The sequence below is a fragment of the Electrophorus electricus genome, chromosome 11 (genome assembly GCF_041902795.1).
Source record: "Electrophorus electricus isolate QZ-2024a chromosome 11, ASM4190279v1, whole genome shotgun sequence".
Lineage (NCBI taxonomy): Eukaryota > Metazoa > Chordata > Actinopteri > Gymnotiformes > Gymnotidae > Electrophorus > Electrophorus electricus.
The window spans coordinates 13,430,001-13,452,350 of NC_137507.1; the positions used below are offsets into that span (position 1 = coordinate 13,430,001).

Genomic DNA, 22,350 nt, shown 5'->3' on the forward strand with positions numbered 1-22,350 from the left:
TTCTTAGAATGCGTGATATAAAAAACACAGAAAACACAGCTACATCACAGCCAAATGTATTAAGGTTTATGCAGGAAAAATGCTCTATGTATTTATTAAATGCAGGACTTATTAATTAGAGGCTGGTACATACCACAATCACGTCAATTGGAATCGGAACTGAAATCTTATGCTGAAATTTGGTATTGACCTCTTTCTCTGCCATCACGGTAGCTATAGCCAGTAACCCAGCAACCAGATCAGCCATATTCGTTTGATTAATATTTTGAAACACATCAGCCAGAGTCTACAGGGAAATCACAGTATGTGAGTTAAGCGTACAACCAATGTATTCTTCTTTGGGAAGCGTCTATTCTTGTAGAGATTGTAAACTGTATTAAGAGGTAGTTGAAACCAGGTCATGAACATTAATGAAGATTCTCTTTAAAATGTTTTTTGCAATAATATAATCTGAATAGGGTAGTGACATCTTTATAAAAATTATTGTAGCTCACAATATATAGTCATTTAATTTTTCCATGTGTTTGACTGTGATGGTATTTTTATATATGCATTGACTAATTCCCTGGTAAGCAGAATCCAACTGAAGCAATGCTGGTTTAACTGAAAGCAGAACCTATTTAAGGCAGCAACCCCTCTTACAGGTTCCTCAAGTTCATTCATGCTGATGTCATAAACGCACATATGCAATAGAGAATAAACCACTGTGGCTGTGGGTTGGAACAGATAGGACCATTCTGAGCTGAGAGATGAGCACATGGAAAGCAGCAGCCATGGTGAAGCCTCCCACCAGCTGGTCAGACAAGTATTGCACCAGGAAACCCACATGAAGCACCCCCGTTCCCAACTGGGAAATAGGAAGCACACAATGGATGCTTCAGTGCATGTGGTAAATTTGGTAGTGACAGGAACATATAAAATCTTACATTCTGTGTCACTCTATGTGGTTTATTTTATTTGTGTGTGTGTGTGTGTGTGTGTGTGTGTGTGTGTGTGTGTGTGTGTGTGTGTGCTAATAACAGTTTGCATTGAGAATCTTTGTGCTCATTTTACTTGCAACTATTTCCAAGGGATGCAGCAATTTTCTAAAATCCTTGCATACTAGCTTGTTTTAAATACATACCTCAACAAGGTTTTTATTTATTTTTTACTTTTTTGTTTTTAAGTGTTTTTAAGTTCCTTGCTTCCCAGGGAATTAGCCTTACCTGAATCAACCCAACCAATAGAGGCTATTACAATTCTTTGGGCTTTGCTTGCATTAACATCCAACTATATTGTTTCTGAATCCACCGGTGTGCCATTCATAGCACTCCCATTCCCAAGGTGCATGAACTGCTCATCAGGAGCAAGGTTCAACACCACTGATCCCACCATCAAACAGGTTACTGGAAATGGGCCTGCCCAGTATCAGACAGGGAATATAGAGGCATCAGCTAGGACAGTTGTATGGGTCTAGTAAAATAAGATTTCATGTTCACATTGTGTTTACAACACACTCCTGACAACAGGGCCTCAAATCAGCTTCTCAAATGAGACACTTTGGTATGAAATAGTGTGTTTTTTGACATAGTAAGAAACCTACCAACAGAGAGGTGCCGAGAAGTACCAAGAAAGAAGTAGGTGAGGATTGGAAAGAAGCAGCATAGAGTCCATATACTGGAGCAACATTCACCAGCAGGGCATAAACTAATCCTATTGGAGAAAAAAAAAACCACAGTAAATGCCTTAAAGTTATAAACAGTATATTTATTATGTTCACAGAGAGACGCTTACCTTGTAAACGAGATAACAATCCTGTGCTGACTCCAGATACAATATCACTCTTAAAAAACTAAAATGCTTAGAGGACCACACGCAAACAATTTGTTAAAAAAGTAAGTTGTAAGACCGGCCGGTCCTCGTGTATTTAGAAAGCCTGAAAGAAACTCACCTACAGCGAGTGCCAAGCTTCTCCCTGAAGTTCTGGGTCTCCAGTGGTTTTATTTTATTATCCTCATCAAAAGGCCGTTTGGAGTGGAGAGGTCAAGATACACAGTGGTTGTGAGCAGGAGTATGGCCAACCATTGTGTATTGTAACCTGCTTTGAAGGTTAGGACAGAAAGCATAATGTCACAGAGCAATGTAGGATATAACCAATAAGTTTCAGTGTATGAAGAACGGGGTCATTTGTAAGAGTACACTACTAGCTAGCTTTATTTTATTGCACAGACAGACAGACAGACAGAGAGACAGACAAACAGTTAGATAGATTACATTACATTACATTGGATTCCAGGTGAATATATGCAGTGTACTGTAGTAAGAGATGTAAAGATATTAAAAATTGTAGTGAAGTACACAAAGCTTCCAGAGAAACAGTATATTTCAGACAGAGTGCCATCATCCCTTTGCTTGCACAGTTGATGGACCTCTGTCTGAATCTTCCTGTTTCTCTGGAAACTTAGTGTACTTAACTACAATAGTTAAAATAGACAGACAGACAGACAGACAGACAGACAGACAGACAGACAGACAGACAGACAGATAGATAGATAGATAACATGTTTTTTTAAACACCATTTCTGAAGAAAAAAAATGTAGTGTGAAAACTGTGTAGTGTGAAAACTGATTTTTGATCAAATGTAAAGGGTTGTTCACTTTCATTCACTGATTTTTGAACATTTTCACTGTACTACACCTTAAATGTGCCCTTTGGAGTGACATGAAAAGTTAAAGAAAAAACTTGGATAATATACAAATAGCATGAGAGAGATTTATCTTCATTGTAAATGTAAGGGCACACCCCCCTTCCCACTTGTCATGTGGTACGGCCCGCCATGTGCCGTGGAGGTTTACTATCGCCTGTTCTGTGTGTGATTGCGCCCTTCTTTGTTACCACACCACCTTGTTATCACACACCTGAACCTTGTTCATATCGCTTATGTATGTATTTAAACACCTGTGTTGTGTAACACGTTGTCAGTCGTTATAGGCATTAGTGTGTGTGGCAAACTTGCGTTTATGCTTTGTGCGCGTGCTTATAGTTCTGTGTTTGTTTATCGTTTATCTTTTGTGTCTCGCTGCGCTGTTTATTTCACGTGTGTGCCATAACGTTTATTGTTTCTACGTTTCTCGTCTAGTGTAAATAAATGTCTGTCTGCATCAAGAGATGTTTGTGCATCCTGCTCCTTGCCCTGGGGGTCTCGGTCCGTCACAGTTAGACACTTTTATTTTTAATATGAAATTATGAATAACACTATTTTTCCCCATGACCCGTTGAACTTGGAATTTTTCAATAAATGCAAGGCAAGCCTTGTAGTCATGTCTTCAAATCTGTTGAAGAAAGATTTTTTTTTTATGCACTCAGTCCACTACTCTTTCCTGCTACCCACAAATTGTTCATTTTTACACCAGTGTTTCCCTGGTTAATGCACAACCACTGTCCCAGTTCTCTATTGAGCAAGCTGTTCCTAGTGATATAAGAAATCCCTCTGAGCTGAAGAAAGCCAAGAAGGGGGAGCAGCTCTATGAATAAAGGGTTTATATGGAAAGTAAAGTGGGCACCCTTCCTGTCATTGGGGCAATGTTCAAAAGTCACTGGATCAGAACCCTAAGTTCTAAGAAACAACTGTACTCATTGTTTTCCCACAGTGCTCCCTAGACCAAAACATGTACCTTCAAAGCCAGCTTCTCTATGTTACTTACTTGACTCATATTTTTGTTGTATGTATGTATAATTATTATTTCTGATAATATTATTATTCTTACTACTACTACTATGTTAATCGTTGCACAAAATCCAGTTTCGTAAAATTTTAAACAAACAGAGCTTACCTGTCCATCCTGGTTTGTAGTCTGATATCAGATCAAGAGTTATAAGCGGGAAAACCAACCTCCCATGGCTTAACTTAAACTCATTCTTCCATGCAGTCCATGTTATTAAAGTCTATGAAATTGTAGGCTGATTTTCTCTGCTCCTCTTCTTCCCCTCTCTGCCTGTATTTGTGAGAGTGGGACCTGCATAAGTATCTTTGGCATTTAGAAGCAGAGCAGGGTTGTTGGAGGTGGAGCGGAACTGTGGGGATGGGGGAAACTTGGGGGTATGACATCAGTGGCCCACAGAATGAACCCTGCCAACAGTGTCTACTGCTCAGTATCATGTGAGCAATTGTGTGTATCTTTTAGTTATAAAATGTGGGGCCTTCTGTTAACAGTGTGTGTCTGTGCCAAAGGTTGGCCACAGTAGTGCTTGTGTGTGGGGGTGATAGATGCCTTGGACTTAAGAGTTGGTGCAGTGTTGTCACAGTAAGCAGGTGATAAAAGCAAGCTCAAACCAGTGACCTATTTCTCGCGCAAGCTGAGTGCTGCAGCGGGTCGGGGGGGTCGGTGACAGATAACTGATTGTCATGAAGCTTGCTTTTGAGGAGTGGAGGCACATGAGTGTGGCACCCCTTCACAGTGATCACTGACCAAACAACCTGGAGTATCTCCAGAGAGCAGCTTAACTCCAGGCAGGCTCGGTGGTCTCTCTTTTTCTCCCGGTTTGTTTTTCAGCTCACGTATAGTCCGGGGGTGAAGAATGTGAGAGCAGACATGCTCTCCAGGCAGTACACCACCGAGGCTCAATCCACAGTCAGAAGCTGGTTCTTCCTCCATCCTGCTTCATGGGTGCTATGAACTGGAACCTGGATCGGTACATCGAGGCAGCCAATCCTCACTGCCCTCCACACTGACTCTACATCCCACCAAGACATTATACAGCACTCATCACATGGGCACATACCTCAGTGGGCACAGGGCATACAGGATCAAAACTGTTAAGTGCATGCTACTGATGGCCAGCGATGCACAAAGGCATCGTAAAACACATCGCCTCCTGTGCAGAGTGTGCTTGCAGCAAGACACCATGCACTCCGCCACATCGTCCCTGGACTCACCTGGCTGTAGGTTTTGTTACTGACCTCCCTGCCTCTGATGGGAATACTGTTATCCTAGTAGTGCTGGACAGGTTCTCCAAGATGGTGAATTTCATCCCTCTGCATACACTACCCACCACTCTGGAGACAGTCAATGGCTCTTCTGCCATATCTTCCGACAGTTTGGGGCTGCCAGAGGACATTGTATCCAACAGGGGGTCCAATTTACATCACGAGTATGGCAAGAGCTTGTTGCTTAACATCACCGTGAACTTTACATCTGGTTACTATCCTCAGGCCAACGGACAGGCTGAGAGAGCCAATCAGGAGTTGCCTCCGCCTTCTCTTGCCAACAACACACAGAGACATGGTGTACTTACCTCTCCTGGGAAGAATATGGCTAGAACTCTTTCCACCACACAGGGACAGGGCTCACTCCCTTCAAGTTCAAGTTCAAAGTTCAAAGAGGTTTTATTGTCATTTCAGCTATATACAAGTACACAACAAAAACGAAACAGTGTTCCTCCAGGACCATGGTGCAACACAAACCAACAGTGCAACAGACAACATGCTACACAAGTGCAAACAGTCCAATATAGTGCAAAAATGTCATTAAATAAACATTAAATAAACAATAATAAATACAGAACAGGACAAATACAAAATGAGTAGACAGTGCAATTATTTAGTGCAGTACACAGTACTGGGAATATGTAAAGTGAGTTATGCATAGGAGTCAGTGACATGCTATACTGAACATAGCAGTCACCGGTAGCAGCCAGAACAGTTTAGAGTACAGTGCTGGTTTAGTACAGTACTCTAGCAGCAAGTAGGATAATGTGCAAGACTGCAACAGGAGTGCATAGTTTATTTGTGTGAGGTTTGACTTCAGCACTAGTCCGATGCAATGCAATGTGTGAGTGTGTGTATAGATAAGTATGTATGTATGTATGTGTGTGTGTGTGTGTGTGTGTGTGTGTGTGTGTGTGTGTGTGTGTGTGTGTGTATGTGTGTGTGACAGTGTGGTGGTGTTGGAAGTGCTGCTCCCAATCCGGACTGATTGAGGTCTACCAGTCAAGAAATCCAGGATCCAGTTGCAGAGGGAGGTGTTCAAGCCCAGTAAGCTCAACTTTCTAATCAGATGCTGAGGAACAATGGTGTTGAATGCTGAACTGAAGTCTATGAACAGCGTTCTTATGTAGGTGCCCTTTTTATCCAGATGTGTGAGTGCCAGATGAAGTGTGGTAGAGATGGTATCATCTGTAGAGCAGTTGGAGTGGTACGCAAACTGCAGGGGTTCCAGAGAAGGGGGAAGCTGGGTCTTAATGTGTCTCATGACGAGTCTCTCGAAGCATTTCATGATGATGGATGTGAGTGCGATGGGACTGTAGTCGTTGAGACATGACACTGTGGGCTTCTTAGGCACGGGGATGATGGTGGTGGTCTTGAAACATGTTGGGACCATGGCGCAGCTCAGAGAGATATTGAAGATATCTGTCAGGACATCTGCAAGCTGGTCAGCACATTCTCTGAGCACACGACCCGGGATGTTGTCTGGTCCAGCAGCTTTCCATGGGTTAACTCTATGCAGAGTAAGCCTCACATCAGCCGCCGTCAGGCACAGCGCCTGGTCATTTTGCGGAGGGATGGACTTTTCTGCTGCAACGTTGTTCTGCGCTTCAAACCGTGCATAGAAGTCATTCAGTGCATCTGGGAGGGTGGCATCACTGTCACAGGAAGGTGATGTTTTCCTGTAGTTAGTAATGGCCCGAATGCCCTCCCACATGCGCAGTGTGTCACCAGTGTCTTTGAAGTGTCCATGGATCCTCTGTGCGTGTGCACGTTTTGATTCCCTGATCGCACGTGACAGTTTGGCTCTTGTTTTCCTGAGAGCCTCTCTGCCACCTGTTCTGAAGGCTGAGTCATGGGTCCTCAGTAGCATGCGCACCTCAGCAGTCATCCATGGCTTCTGGTTGGGGCATGTGGTGATGGTCTTGGAGACAGTAACATCATCAATGCACTTGCTGATGTAGCCAGTCACTGATGCTGTATACTCTTCCAGGTTAACAGTGCCACTGTCAGTAGCAGAATCCTTGAACGTGATCCAAGTCGTCTGCTCAAAACAGTCCTGAAGAGCAGAGATGGCTCCTGCTGGATAGGTTCTCACCTGCTTCAGAAGCGGTTTCGAGCGGTTTCGGTCTATATGCAGGAATCAACATTACAGACATGTGATCAGAGTATCCGAGGTGGGGGCGGGGCTCCACCCGGTACGCGCCAGAAATGTTTGTGTAAACGAGATCCAGCGCGTTCGCTCCTCTCGTTGCAAAGTTCACATGTTGATGGAATTTAGGCAGTACTGACTTGAGATTTGCATGGTTGAAGTCTCCGGCAACAATAAACAGTCCGTCTGGATGAACGTTCTACAGTTCACTAATCGCTCCATACAGCTCCTGGAGAGCCTCTCGTGTGTGCACGCTGGGTGGAATGTACAGCGCAATTATAAACACGGAGGTGAATTCCCGCGGTAAATAAAAAGCTCTGCATCTGACAATAGCAAACTCCACCAGCGGTGAGCAGTACTTAACGACAAGCACAGAGTTTTTACACCAGGACTCATTGATATAAATGCATACTCCTCCGCCGCGTGTTTTGCTGGAGAGTGCATTGTCTCTGTCGGCACGGATTGAGACTAATCCATCCAGATGAATGGCGGCGTCTGGAATACTGTCGCTGAGCCACGTTTCAGTAAAGATTAAAACACAGCAGTCTCTGAACTCTCGCTTTGTAGTATGTGTTGGGATACCAGACCCTGCTATATCCATGGAACCCCCAACTTCAGACCGGCCCCCTGCTCTGATATGGTGCCAACAAAGCAAGCAGATATGGGAAGATACACATCGGCATTTGTGTTCAGCCATAGTTGCTTTCAAAAAGAAGGCTGACAGAAGATGCGGAGAAACCCCTTGCTATTAACCCGAAGACAAGGTATGGGTAGCCACAAGATGGCCGGTAGGACCTACAGGCAAGCTGAATACCAAGTACGCTGGTCCCTATACCATCATCAGTTGCATCAACGAGATTACGTACAGGATAGGCTTGCCAGGGAGCAGCCTTCCATGTGTCAGCTCTGAAGCCCGTGGTGGAAAGACCTCTTTCTGACATCAAGGACCTCTTGGAACCATCATCGCCTCCCCTAAAGCTGCAAGGGGGATCCACTTACAAGGTGCGTGCTCTGCTCACCTCCAGATGAAGAGGCCAACAGGTGCAGTAACTTGTGGACTGAGAGAGGCATGGCCTGGAAGAACGTACCTGGATACTGGGCCCGATCTTGCCGCTTCCATCCACCATGAGCCTCTGGAGAAGCCTGCCCCTCATTTCCCTGGAAAACTGTGCTCCATGAGGCTAGCAGGATCCTCAGGTAGGATGGGCGGGTCTGCCATTGTACGCCAGGCATCCAGCAGGAGGGACACGCCCACTCATTCACTCACACACACACACAAACACACACACACGCACACCGTGCCTGCCAATCACCTACCTATTAGTCAGCACACACCTGTTTCTCATTTCTACCTCTTTTTCTCCCCCATATAAGCCCTGTCGCTACTATTGCCTGCCAATCAACATTGAGCTGCCTTTAGTACACAATCCTGCACATGTATTTTACTATGTTGTTCTCTGCTTTTGTTTATTGTGCTTACATGCTTATTTTGTATTGTTGCTCAAGTAATGGAGAATAAAGACTTTTTGTACATTTCCTCACATCTCACTTCCTTTTTGCCACCACCATCACACTCATTTTTTAATCTTGTCTTAATATAAATGAGTTATGGTCAACAGCACAGTAGCCTTTCACCAAGCAAACTGACCAAAATTAGATGCTAAGAAATAGATTGGTAACCATTTCTAAAGTGTAACTGAATAATTAAAAGTATGATTTACACAAAAATATAGATAAAAAGATCAAGATTTTAGTTAGCATAACTGTATAAATATAATTGCTTACAATTCAGTCCAGAATACAAGAAAATATTTCCCAGAACAACAGTTAGACAGGTCTGGAAATAAATTCATGTCTGAAGCAACTTTAAAGCTTGACAGACATATAGCATCAAGCACTGGTTCACTCTTTGTTTCACTTCACTGAACTGTCTGAACTTTGACCCCACAGAAGTTCTTGTTTCCACTTCCTTTTATCTCAGTCCAGAATGAAGTGGGGCGTGACTCAAATATCACATTCTGATTACTGAATGTATCTAGTAAATCCTTGGACTAAGACCTTTAGGTAAGAATTTAAATATTCTTTTATCCCATGGTTGTATCAATAGAATTAAAACTGAAATGCAAAGTAAAATCTGTTTAATCATTGGATCCTATTCTGAATAAACTGACTAATATGATAGTTGAACAAACAGGCCAATCAAAATAGATATATAGATAGAACTTTAATTGATCACAGGGTTAGGTTTGATTTACATGCATTTATTTGAAAATACACTATTACATCTTCCCTGCAGTGCTATATCAATGACAAGCTAGAGACCCACAAGTAATAATGAGGAATAATAGTCAGAGGTACATTTTCAAAATAATCATTTTTTATCTCATAATCATTTGTGCATGAGAAGTAAAAAAGAGTAATTTGAAGAAAAAATGGTTTATTCTCGAGTCATTTTCTGACTTTTACTGGCTTACCTTTTCTGATTCTGCTGATTCCCTTTAAGATCTAGGGTCAGTGCAAAGACAAACAAAACGGCTATCTAATGCATTATGTGCAAAATAAAACAGTAATGGTCATAAATATGTAAAACTATTAGTCCTTACAACACCTTACATGTTTCTCTCTGCTCTGTATAGTGTGCACAATATATAATGCAGGGAACAAAATGCAGTTGTTTTGAAATTAGGTTTTGGCAAAATACTTTTGATATATACAATTGTAGAACAGCCTTTAAGGCATCAGTGAATCTGTAATCATCACAAATGTTTTCAATCCCTGGTGCCTGTATGATGTTGTAAACAATACCAACTCCATTTTTTGCCCTAAAATTTAACATTTTTAATCAAAAAATCAGTAGAGTGTCCCTTTATGAGAATTCATGAAGTACTCTGCTGCATCCTTGACCCCTAATGCATTAATAATATCATAGATTATGTGTGTCATGGACCTGTAAGATTGAGTGGTAGACATATTCAGTTATTTAGTCCAAATTTGAACTTGTGTGATTTTCTATATATTTAGTAGTTAAACCACCAAAATATATTTGCAGTGCACAAATATGTTGTCTAAGAGTTATCTAAGGATAACAGTATTACCCGTTTACATTTGATTATGATGATAAATACTGGTAACAGAAAATGAAGATTTAATGCATTATAATATTATAGTATAGTTATACATAAAGACATAAAAGTGCAAACAATAGTTTTCATACAGCATATTAACAATTATTTTACAGTTTTTAAAGACTTTAAGGCAAGTGCTTAAGTTGTCTTGAAATCAATTTTGGTTGTGCTATCTTGAAAACTGAATAAGAGCTTATTTTTAATAAGATCCTACAAAGAGGGATGGGATGGAGGGATGAAAAAGTATCGAAAGCACAAAGGTGTGTTCATGTCAGAACTAACACACTTGGCAAAAAAAAATTAAATAGAGCCAATGTTTAGAACCTGTACCCTCAGAATTGTAAGAATATTAAAATGAATGGAACCATTCAGAAGGATGGAAAGTAAAATTAAATGCAAATAAGGAGTTCATTGCAGAAAACTTGTGCTCTTGCTGGAAAACTGCGAACTACTAAAATGAAGGCATATGGAGCATTGAAAAATAGCTGAGAAATACAAACAAAATGTAATACCTCAGATTAATATGGTGTCATGGCATGACTTAGGTTTGGTGGTAGTGAGAAAGCAGGAGTGGGAGTGTAAAAGAAATTTAAAACAATTTAGCTACACTGATGTATCAGTGATCTGAAATATTTTCCTTTTTGGAGTTGTCATAGATATAGGCTATTTATACATTTATACATTTTAAATACGAAAAACGCTTAATGTCTCGAGGGCTCATGATTACTTGTGCAATACCAAAAAGCCTAAGCACATGAAACACCATTTGAGACTAACTTCAGGAGAATATTAATAGAGATTTCCCTGCAAATCTTTCTTTGTGCTTAAAATTAGCCTAGCAACTTGAAAATCCAGAAATCCTTATTGTTCTCCATATTTTTTATATATAGGTTTCCATAACTTCAGAAGATAACCAAGCTCACTAACGCTATGTTGTCAGAGTTGTCTAAAGAAAAGGTATTGCACATTTACTCTCAATAGGAAGACATTGTTCCCCTTTTTAACAGGTCCAAAAACAGTGGGATGGTTTGGCTCAGCTTGAGAGGCCATGGATAGCCTACAAATTAAACAGATGTTTTGTGTAAAGGAACGGATAGGTGTTCTACAATTTAGAATCCAAAATGATTAAAACCAAGTGAAATCTTACTAACAGCATGAGGTATATTACTTTTTATTAGTTGGCAAGTTAGTCAAACATTATTGGGTTTTACTAAATAATGAACGGATTAGTATATTTTTTTAAACACTACAACAAAAGTGATTCCAGGAGCTTACCAAGTGCTGGTTGTCGTAGGTCTCAATCAAATCATCATCTTCAATGAAAGGTGGTGGGATTGTGTCATCCTGCATCTGTGAAATCTGGACATAATAAGAATGGTCAGTGGACATCACTCTCAACCATATAACATCAACTCTGGCAACCAAGGATGCTGATGAATTATGGTCACGCCAACTAAGCAAGATTCATGAAACTTAATAGAGAGTGTGTGGTTGGTGTTATTACAGGTAGGAAAGGGCTTGACCAACAGCAGCAGCCTCTCACAGGAAGCTGAGAAACTACTGCTAGGATCATAACTGCAGAATGGGCTGATTCAACAATATGTATAGGAATCTGTAGAAGAGTTTGAATGAATCATCTTTTTGTTAATTAGGAAAAAGAAAGTAGAAAAACAAAACCCAGACCTGCATTTGACAATGTTCTTTTACCAAATGCAAAAGGGGAAAAAAGAAAAACAGCCAAGCAGTGATGCTACGTGCAAATTCATCCTGGATTCTTGTCACCTTGTGAATTCACAACTACAATAATATTTCATGTTGGTCAGCAAATCTAGTTTGTGTTGAAACATGCATCATTCACTACATTTAAGCAACCATTAAAAAAAATGTGGGTAAACGAGGGTAGTATCATTTCAACTCTTACTGAAGGTTTTTGGTTAAGAATGACAGCACCAGGATTCACCTGCTGCACTTTTGTGGTCATTGGTTTGCAATATAAATGTCCAAACATGAATCCCAGCCATCAATTTTCTGATCATCTTCTTAGACATAATGCATTTCTTTTCTATATATCTAATTCCCATTTACATATAACACCATTATCAAGTGAGGTGGGTAGCTGCCAGGGCTGTATAATTCCCCCCGCTCATGCCCCTTGTGGTGACAGCAGACTGTACCATAATTAATTAGAATATATCTGATGCATTAAACATGTACAGTTAGTTCTTGTTATCGCACTAAAATAATTTTGAACAAAAAATGAAATAAAATCTATTTTAATATTCATATACCCTCACTGTTGCATTTGACAATGAATCTACAGTTTTTACTGTGTGATTGCTCAGATATCAGGGTTTTTTTTTTAAACTGGGGATACATTTGTAATTATACATGCATATGTATAGGTGTTATGCATAAAAAGTGCCCCCTACTTAACACATCTTCCTGCACGCTTATATAATTTATGTTGGCCACCTCAAGGATGAGTAACTTTCTAGACTGTAGAATTTATCTTTATAGCTGACTATGTCTAATATTGTCATTGTCAGTACCACCTACCTTATCTGCCATTGGATCATCCAAATTATCACTGGTTTCCATTTTGATGTACAGAATGGCATCATGAACTGAGAGGAACAGCATGCCTCGGTTCACCACCTCATCAAAGAAACCCATGGCCTCCAATTTCATTATGATCTCATCTGTAACATGAAGAGTTTATGAAAAACTCAGAACATCTCCAGGTAATGTTCAGTCTTCTGTGTGAAAGTCTGTGTTTCTGAAATGTTAATGTAATTTTTGTTTCGGGTGTTTTGTTTTGTTTTGTTTTGTTTTTTTTTGTATATTCAGTATATACTGGGACCTTGTTTTAAAACCAATTTTAAGTTAAAGAACTGCTTTTGCAATACAGAAGAACATGGCTTTCAAAAGAGGAAAGAGGAAAGAGGAAAAAGAGGAAAGAGGTTTGCCATTCTACACATATGGTTACTACATGTGCTATGAGACAAGCCATACCATCACAGCCTGCAATATAGACACTGACTCCAATGCGTAGAAATTCCTTTAGAATCTGCGAATAAAAACAGATGAACCAATAACTGAGAGAGATATGATAGCTCTATAACTACTGTATAAACAGCTACTGTGACCCTTTAAGCTCTGGAAATCAGTCAACACAGTGTATTGCACAAAGCATAACTCACATAACTGAATTCCACCATGCTCAGTCATAATTAAATGCCTGGATAGATTTTCAGTACTTTTTCCAAAGCTGCCAAATTTCAGTATCATGTCAGTATCATGTCAAATATTTGTAAACCTTCAGTTGGATAAATGTAACCATATTCTATAAAGTCATACAGTACATTCTTAAAATGTTCTGGTGGTTCTTGTGCTTGTCCCCATCAGCCTTAATTACTGATGACAGATAGAATCCTTTGTTAGAGTTTCCATTAAAAAATCTATCAAGCAGCCATTTTAGCTGGCACTAAAGCCTGTACTAAACCCAATCCCAAAATAAGAGCCTTTATTCCATAATATATATGATTCTAGCTATAGCAATGCATGGGCAAAATACTGTGGATAAACAGGGATTTTTAAGGCCTGCCATATATCTAATCTTGCTTTTCTTAGTGTGACAGCCATACTTGCAACTTGAATCTTTCTATTGTGTTTCCATTTCAGTTCACATACAGTTTCTAGGACTCTCTCATTATTATAGTTATTGCAAAGTTCCTCAAATACCATAATCTGTTAAAAACATTAAGGTTTGTCATGCTTAAATTCCATTCAGAACTTCTCAATTCTCTCAAGAATCATTTTAAGAGTATACATCTTGGTTTAATCCATCTTCTTTCCATGATAATTAAATATATCTCTTTGTCTCTCCAAAGAATTGTTCCAACTAAAATTAGGACGCACCAGTTTGAGGGACTTTGCAGCCATCACATCCAGGAAGGAGACAGCAGAGAAGTCCATCACCAAGCTGTGGATGTTGACTTTGGGAACATTCACATTGACAGGCAGCACAGAGGTCCAGTCTACTTGCACTTCCACTTCTGTGTTTGGAGATGTTCCACCCTTCATGTCCTGCTCAAATTCCTTCACCAGCTCAGGGTCCTGCTCCCTCTCAAAGGCCTCATTGTCCACCCCCAAGGGCTCCACTGGCACTAGACCATTCTGCAGCAGACATTGTGATAGTTGGGGAGGAAAACCATGTTCAAATTGAAGAGTTACATGGGACTGCAATTTTGAGTGAATTTGAGGTCAGAACATTTTATCCATCATCATTTTAATTTTATCAGTTAGGCCTGTGTTGTGTGTATATGCTCAGCGTAGTCGTGCTTTAAACACTATTAGCTTGTGGAACATTTCACCAATTTAATTAGAAAATCAAATAATTGTGTTTGACAAATTTGAATGGAAAGTAAATACTTGTAAATATAAAGATGTGATATCCAGTGTGCTGTGTGGTTGTGTACCTCTGTGAATTTCAGCTTCCCCTTTTTAATTAGTCTGTGGATCTTCTTTAATGCTTTGTTCCTCTTTTTAAACACCCGCACTGCATCAAATCCCACCTGCCCGCAATTCATATAATTCATATAATTCACGTAATTAAATTTTTACATAAATTATTTTAGGTGAAGGTCAACTCACTTTATGTTTTATTTGGTCTTTTAGGTATTCGATGTTGGCAAAATATATAGGTGCTGTGCATTTGAAAACCTTTATTCCAGGAATCTCAGTAATCTGAAAAGGGAGAGTTTAAAGAAAAAAAATATGTAATTCTGTCTTTGAGTATAAAAAGCAATATCACTGAACTGGGCTCTTTAAAATTAAAGCATTTAAAAGAAGCATCGGTTATAACAAAACATGGACTGCTCTTCTAATTTTTCTTACAGCTTTGTAGTCCTTCATATTCTTGTAGATGTCTGTGCTGGGTGCATTTCCAAGGGATGCACAGCTGGGACTAAGAGAAGGTGAGTTGATAAACAGTTTTCATGATGCAGGGTAAACTTGGGGCTTACTTTTATGATTTATTTTATTTTGTTGTTTTGAATTTCTCTTTAGATATATGTAGTACTATTTAGTAATTATATTTAATATATCTGAAAAATGTTGCATTTTGCGCTTTTGTAGGTTGTCATAAAATGTAATTTATAAAATGCCAAGGACACTTACAATTGTGTCCTGATCACCACAGTGGCCAGTTCAAACACTAGACCAGTTAGCAAACCTATATCCAGCCCCAGCACAATACAGCTGATGCATGTAAACACCCAAATGAACTGTGGGAAAATAAGGACATCAGCACTCATTACATAAATTACTAATCACACTGTGCATATAGTCCTACAAATAAGGCAACTCAAAGTTTTTCTTCCTCATCAAACCTGATTACTAGATCTAACAGATGAATCTTGGAGATTTTTTTTTTCTTTTTTTAAACAATCACATCATAGAAAGCTTTTCTTACATAATTAACAATGAAGTTGTATAGTGCATGACAACAGCAAAACAGGCCAACATTACAATTTAATACATTAATACATCTATATTAATTTGTCATGGATCATGTAACTAATACATTTACACTGATAAAAATGAAATTCACTATCCTGCTGGTTATGCTTAATGTTTTGTGTCTGGAAGGTATGATGACTTACACAGTCAGTCTTGTTCTTCCTCCATAGTATGGGTATATCAAGCACCTGCATGAACATGCCTTTCAGGTTTGCAACAACAATGCCCCCCAGCACTGACTGGAGGTCCAAGAGAGAGGACAGAAGAGTCACTTTTTAGTTGCATAACTGTGTTTTACAGATTGGGACAGGCACATTGTAGGTTTTCCAAAGCTGCGTTATAGTATATTGCACATTAAATAATTTAGCTGTTTGTGATGTGCCAGTTTAGGTACCAGTTATAATATTTGACTATTTTGATTGTTTTGTTGTGTTTGTCCCCTGAATGGCCTCTCATTTGGAGATATTGTATGGCTTTCTGAAATTCATAGTGAAGTATCCATTTCATATTTTGAAGCACTTTTACAAACCTTCTGTAGTGGCTGAAGTAAAGGCCCAAGAGCCATAATAACTATGAACACCATCAAAGCTGAGATTAAACCTGCCACCTGCAAAAGCATCACAATCAGTCTAGAGAACACAAAGCACAGCAGAGACTACATTGAAATCCACTTTCCCTGTCTGTCTGTGTGTGTGTGTGTGTGTGTGTGTGTGTGTGTGTGTGTGTGTGTGTGTGTGTGTGTGTGTGTGTATGTGTGTGTGTGTATGTGTGTATGTGTGTGTGTGTGTGTGTGTATGTGTGTGTGTGTGTATGTGTGTGTGTGTGTGTGTGTGTGTGTGTGTGTGTGTGTGTGTGTGTACCTGAGTCTTCCCCCCTGTACTCTCCTGTATTGCTGTGCGTGAGAGTGCAGTGGTGGCTACAAAACCTGAGAAAGCCCCACAGAAAATGTTGCTGATACCAAAGGCTAAGAGCTCCTGTTGGACAAGGGAGAGAAGTCAGTTACACACTGGTAGAGTTTAACTGTGTGCTCTAAAGCAGTGTGCTCTCTGCATTCCAGTGGTTCAGTGGCATGCTCCATCTCTTTGATCTGCCTTCCAGGGCTTCAGAGTAATGGGAGTTTCTGTTTTCCACCAGCCTCTCTTTATCTCTGTTCTAGCTGGTGACGGTGACCTAAGTAAGGTCAGTCAATGCATTCCCTCAAATATATCACAAACAGAGCAAGTTTCAGTTGATTTCACAGGTAGTATTCACTCCTGCACAGGCGCACATACCTGATTTCCATCAACTGTGAGTTCATGTTTAGCTGCATAGACTTTAGCTACGGATATTGCTATGGCATAAGACACCACTCCTGTGGAAAAACTGGAACCTGCAATACTGCTAAAGAGTGATACATCTGGGGGCTGGGGTGGAATAAACCTGTTGGGGACACACAAACCCATTATAATGTGTTCTCATAGTATAAAATTTGCATTATTAACAAGAGGACAAAACACTGTCCAATGTTTTAAGTGTTTAGAAGCATAGTTTGAGGACACAGAATCCTTCTCTAACATTTGTTAACATATGTCCCGTTTACTTCTTTCACACAAATGTGAGATCATTCACACATATTATACCACATGAAGTGCTCTTACCCTCTGGGGATAGTGTTGACAACGCCTGCACCATAATGGCCACTGAGATTCAATGCATAAGACACCCCTGCATCAATGATGGTCTGTAAAACGGAGACAAAAACAGCACATCTGGAGTTTGAGAAATCATTCTAGATCTTGAGTGTTATCTTAAAGTTATTGGTATAATATTTTCTTCATATGGAAAGACATGAGGTTAAGTATAACACTGAAGAGTAGAATAAATCAGATACATACCACAAAAACCTCAATGGGGATAGGCACTGGAAGCGTTTTCTGAAATTTAGCATTTATCTCTTTTACAACCATCACCACAATGATGGTCAGCACTGCAGCAACCAGGTCCACCAGGTTGGTTTGCTTAATGTTTTTAAAAACATCACCAATAGTCTAAAAGGAAATTTTTTTAACTGCAATCAGTACAACAATCTCTCGAAATGTAATATTTGTGTCAAAAGCTATAATGTTGCTGGTTTGTGCAGTGATTTTCCATTATCAGTATTGTTTATATACAAACTAACTAACAGAAAGCAATAACAAACTTTAAAGAGTGTCCCTCTGGGCCTGTAAGACTGAATCACACTACACTACTCTTCTCAGAATCCCCAAGGGAGTCAGGTGACCCACCATACTCAACCATCACTATACTCTACAGCTGTCTCATATTCATCCTCTGTAGAAATCCATTTGTTTTCACCTGTTCCTCATTGCACCACCTATGGTTCTGTTTCTTTTTAGTGTGAGGTATTGCCTGTTAATTTAATGTGAATTGAACCTTTCTATTGTGTTTTGTCTTCTCCTGTTTTCTGTCTGGTTTTTGTTTTTTTCTAAACTCAGTCTTATGATCAGTTGCCTAATCAAATATACAAATGTTAAAAAAGGTCATGACATTATGGGATAATCAAAGTGATCCTGAACTATTTAATTCCCAAAACTACAATGCATCACATATCTACTATACTTCTTACAGCCATATCTGTTTGCATTGTTTTAGTTTACTGTTTGTTTTGTTTGCTTATTTATTCTGGGGAGTGGGGTTGGTGGCAGATGGCTGTGCATAGTCATAATTTCACTTAAATCAAAAAAGACTGCTGAGGAGTTACAGATTCTATTCGAATACCAACCCCTATGATTGACTATGAAAAATAGTCTATACTCTTCCCTTGTAAGGGGTCAGATCCAAATAAACTGAGTACTTATCCACGACACCAACCCCAATACACGCTAAATAAAAAGTGGTTAAACTAAATTGGTGATGATGCGTGTGATGCCACAAACTCACATAAAAGAGAGACAGGATGCCATTGTAGTTGCCAACAGGTACATTAAAGATTATTTTGAGCTGGGAGACAACTACTTGCAAAGCTGCTGCTGTTGTGAAGCCTCCCACCAGGGGGTCAGACAAGTAGCGCACTAGAAAGCCCAGTTGGACCACACCCATTGCAACCTATGAGACAGGAAGCATATCAACAATTGTTTAATCACAAAGGACCACAATACTTCAATAACAATATATAACAACAATATAACCATCTAACCATTCAAATAAAAGGAAAGCCCTCAGTTTCTCCATTTGGGATAATATAAACAATCGTTTTGTAGGGGAGTTCACATTTTGAAATTAACACCTTTAATGTAAAATTAATAATAAATCATAAAACAATTAAACATCATTAGACTCAAGAACAGGTTTATTTATCTCTGAATCATGGATTTGATTAATTTAAATGTATTGTAGTTTCACATAAATTCCTTTGATTTCAGGATGTCAGCCATACCTGAAACACTCCAATCAGCACAGTCATGGACATGGCTATTGCAAGTCTCTGGGTGTCCCTTGCTGCGGCATTCAAAACCATAACTGTTGTACCATTCACACCTGTCGTGTTCCCCGGTTGCATGAAATTAGAATCGGGCGCAAGTGTTAGCACCACGGCCCCTACCATCAGACATGTGACTGGAAATGGACCTGCACATGATCAGACATAAGAGACCAAGATCACCTATTTTCGTCTTTTGTCATTTCAAATGTACTGATGGTTCCTGGAAGCAGCATGCAAGAAGGAAAGCATCCTTGATTTCAGGATAATCCAGTGCAGAGATAAAACATACCAACAGAGAGGTGTCTGGAGGTGCCGAGAATGAAGTAAGTGAGGATTGGAAAGAAAGCAGCATAGAGTCCATATACTGGAGCAACATTCACCAGCAGAGAGTAAGCCAAACCTGTGAAAAGTAACAGGAAAAATAAATGCCTTTTGAGCAATGCAATAAAGACAGAAGATAGATTTATTCACTGAGCAATGCTAACCTTGTAAAGCGCACACCATTCCAGTTGTGATTCCGGCAACAATATCACCAGGAAGCCACTGCTTGATTTGATATATCGGGAGCCATCCGAGGACTGGGAAATACATCTTAACTATATTCCATACCCGTTTAGTTGAGCACCTGTAAAAAGTCAATTGCACATCAGCCTGTTAACATTCACACATACACTGATGTAGTGCATAGCAGTGAACAAAATGCTCATTTTATCTTTTCTCTAAATCAAATTAAATGAAATATCTATGGCCTTGAGTTTCATGAAGACTTTAAAGAGACTCGCCTGCAGGAACCGCTGAATCTCTCTTTAAGACTCTTGGTCTCTCGTATTTGTCTCTCATGGACATGCTCGAAAGCACGTATGGAGTATATGGGTCGTGACACGCAGTATTGGTTCTGGACATCCATCATGGACGATAACCTAAGATTGAATGTCAAAACTTTTCATGTTAGTGGTGAGTCCCAGCTCTTGGAATACCCAGCCAGGTCACAGCTCTTCCCACGGATGGGTAGAATGGACAGTAGCTATGACAAGGTCTTATCATTTCCCCCGCTTGGTCTTGATAATCGAGGACCCAGAAAGGATGCAACAAAAGAGAACCCATGGAGACATAAAATCCCATTAAATCTTAACCATATTATTGTTACAAATCAACAATCACATCTCAAATAACTAAATAAATTCTACAAGGCCTCAGAAAGCTTGCTTCCCTATAAAAAATAAAAAGTAAAGGTGAAAAGCATATCTTCCCTAACTCCCTAACAAAGTGCAAACGAGAAGAAGGCTAAAGAAAATGGGACCCACTCATTCAATTCCAAACATTGAAAATATTAACCACAAAAGAAGTAGTATACACTTCAAAACACAAACACATATTTTAAATGGGACCAGTATTCCTCATAGCTCTCTTTCAGGAGTCGTGCAATAATCACTATCAGTACTACTCATCTCTCCAGTTAAGAACCAGTATTTTGAAGTATTACTCAAAACCTCACATAAAAAAGCCTATGAAGGTAGCTTCAGTACAAGTTCATAAGGCCCTATCAAAGAGCCTACAGAGGAGCGTCTTCCCCTGAAGGCACCATGGGGCACCGGCACACAGTGAACCACAGCATTAAAGAGGACTCAATCATCCCACCAGCCAATCACATCGTCAGCACTGGGAAATGAGCTTGTAAGGGTGTGCAGGCTCGTGATAGATAAGCAACATCTTGCTGGGCTACTTTTTTCCACAGTACCCCTGTGTGGGTAGCCTGTGAAACAAAAGCATCAAAGCAGAAACACAGCACAGCTCAACATAATGTCCAGGCACATAACACACCCTCCCATAAAAAAGGAACAAGGTAGAACATTCTATGTTATCAGAGACAGAGCATCAGCCAAAACATTATCCAATCCTCTCTTGTGGCGTACATCCAAATCATACAATGCCCAGTGCACAAGCCTTTGGTTCGTGTTACACCTACGATTTAAAATCACCAAAGGATTGTGATGGGTGGTTGAGTGGTTGAGTGTCTATGAATGGTTGCAAGCTGGAACCAACATGCACCTCGAAATGTTTTAAATCCAAAAACAGAGCTGGGTTTCTTTTTCAATTGTAGAATAATTTTACTGATAAAACAGATAAAGTGCCAAATTTGCTTCAACTGAACTCATTAAAACAGATACAAAGAGACTCATTCCACCACTAAAAAACTTTGTGTCTAGCTAAGAAGGGGTAGAACACAGAGCATCACCCTGAACAAGAATATTTGTATTCAAAAAAAAGCAGACACCCTTCCTTTCAATAGAGGAATGCATAGGCATGACCAAATCAGAGCCTAACTCAGCAGTGTGGCATCTGGTGTAAAATAGCTATACATGTTCCTCCTAAGCAACTTTTTTGTCTTTTGTTATTGTATTAATATATTTGCACTTTAATCACCACTATGAATTACAGTGTAAAACATTTTTGCATAATTTTAAAAATGTTATAAACCTTACCTAAACATTTAAATTTGAACTTCTCACATCAGTTTGAAATTGTAGAGAGCAAATATAGATCACCCATGACTTTTTATATACTGTAGGCAGCTTCCCCTCTTCTTCTTCTTCTTCTTCTTCTTCTTCTTCTCTCTCTCTCTCTCTCTCTCTCTCTCTCTCCCTCTCTTTCTCTCTATCTAAGTAAGACCTGTATCCCTGTCTTTCACGTTTATTTATAAGCATGCTGACATGTGGGAGGTGTATCATGGATGTAATGCTGGTAACATCTTGAAAGGGTAACACTATGGCATCTGTCACCCAGCATCACTCTGTAGGATTTTATGTTATTGAAGAAACCACTGCTTTTACATGTTGCTTATGTTGCCTATGTATTTCAAACGTGTACAGTAATACCAGCAGAGGATGTGGACATACTTTTGGCATTGGAAAGAGCATTTGCATGTGAAAGATGAGCTTTGTGTGTTACCATGTTGTCAATCACTGTATAAAAGAAAGCTCAATTCTGCTTTCATCAGTACAATATAGGCTGCTGTCAAATTAAATTTAAGAGAGTATCATCATAATTGTAGTAAGATTTCTGCCATGACAAAATCTTAACTGACAGTTTACAAGCAGGAAACATTTAGTAGTATATAGCCACTATTTA

The 22,350-nt window shown here is 39.6% G+C and overlaps 1 protein-coding gene and 1 pseudogene across 2 annotated transcripts in view; both read right to left on the reverse strand.

Moving 5' to 3' along the window:
• LOC113572507 (pendrin-like) overlaps positions 1-8,270 on the reverse strand; it is a 17,845-nt pseudogene extending 9,575 nt beyond the window's left edge. Inside the window, exons 1-6 of the transcript XR_014125982.1 lie at positions 8,205-8,270; positions 1,774-1,831; positions 1,583-1,692; positions 1,206-1,397; positions 683-847; positions 134-286 (exon numbers count right to left, since the gene is read on the reverse strand). The product of XR_014125982.1 is annotated as a pendrin-like (transcript). The remainder of the gene's footprint in view (positions 1-133; positions 287-682; positions 848-1,205; positions 1,398-1,582; positions 1,693-1,773; positions 1,832-8,204) is intronic.
• Positions 8,271-9,333: 1,063 nt separating this feature from the next.
• Positions 9,334-21,860, reverse strand: LOC113572540 (pendrin-like). Its single transcript, XM_035528645.2, has 21 exons — positions 21,705-21,860; positions 20,004-20,141; positions 19,707-19,846; positions 19,511-19,621; positions 19,177-19,367; positions 18,681-18,845; positions 17,636-17,788; positions 17,399-17,481; positions 17,033-17,180; positions 16,622-16,735; positions 16,291-16,368; positions 15,905-16,000; positions 15,420-15,526; positions 15,138-15,207; positions 14,895-14,987; positions 14,720-14,815; positions 14,160-14,417; positions 13,254-13,308; positions 12,798-12,940; positions 11,517-11,600; positions 9,334-11,298 (listed from the first exon to the last, which is right to left on the reverse strand). Exons 1-21 carry the CDS (start codon positions 21,710-21,712, stop codon positions 11,275-11,277), a joined length of 2,355 nt encoding a protein of 784 aa, XP_035384538.1. The 5' UTR covers positions 21,713-21,860; the 3' UTR covers positions 9,334-11,274.
• Between the last annotated feature and the right edge of the window lie 490 nt (positions 21,861-22,350).

Excerpts from the sequence above, each read along its gene's own strand:
- LOC113572540 (XM_035528645.2), bottom strand. Across the intron at positions 17,789-18,680 it reads GCATCCTGTCTCTCTTTTAT|ACTATTGGTGATGTTTTTAA; the intron begins GTGAGTTTGTGG and ends ATTTCCTTTTAG. Across the intron at positions 17,482-17,635 it reads TCCCCATTGAGGTTTTTGTG|ACCATCATTGATGCAGGGGT; the intron begins GTATGTATCTGA and ends TCCGTTTTACAG.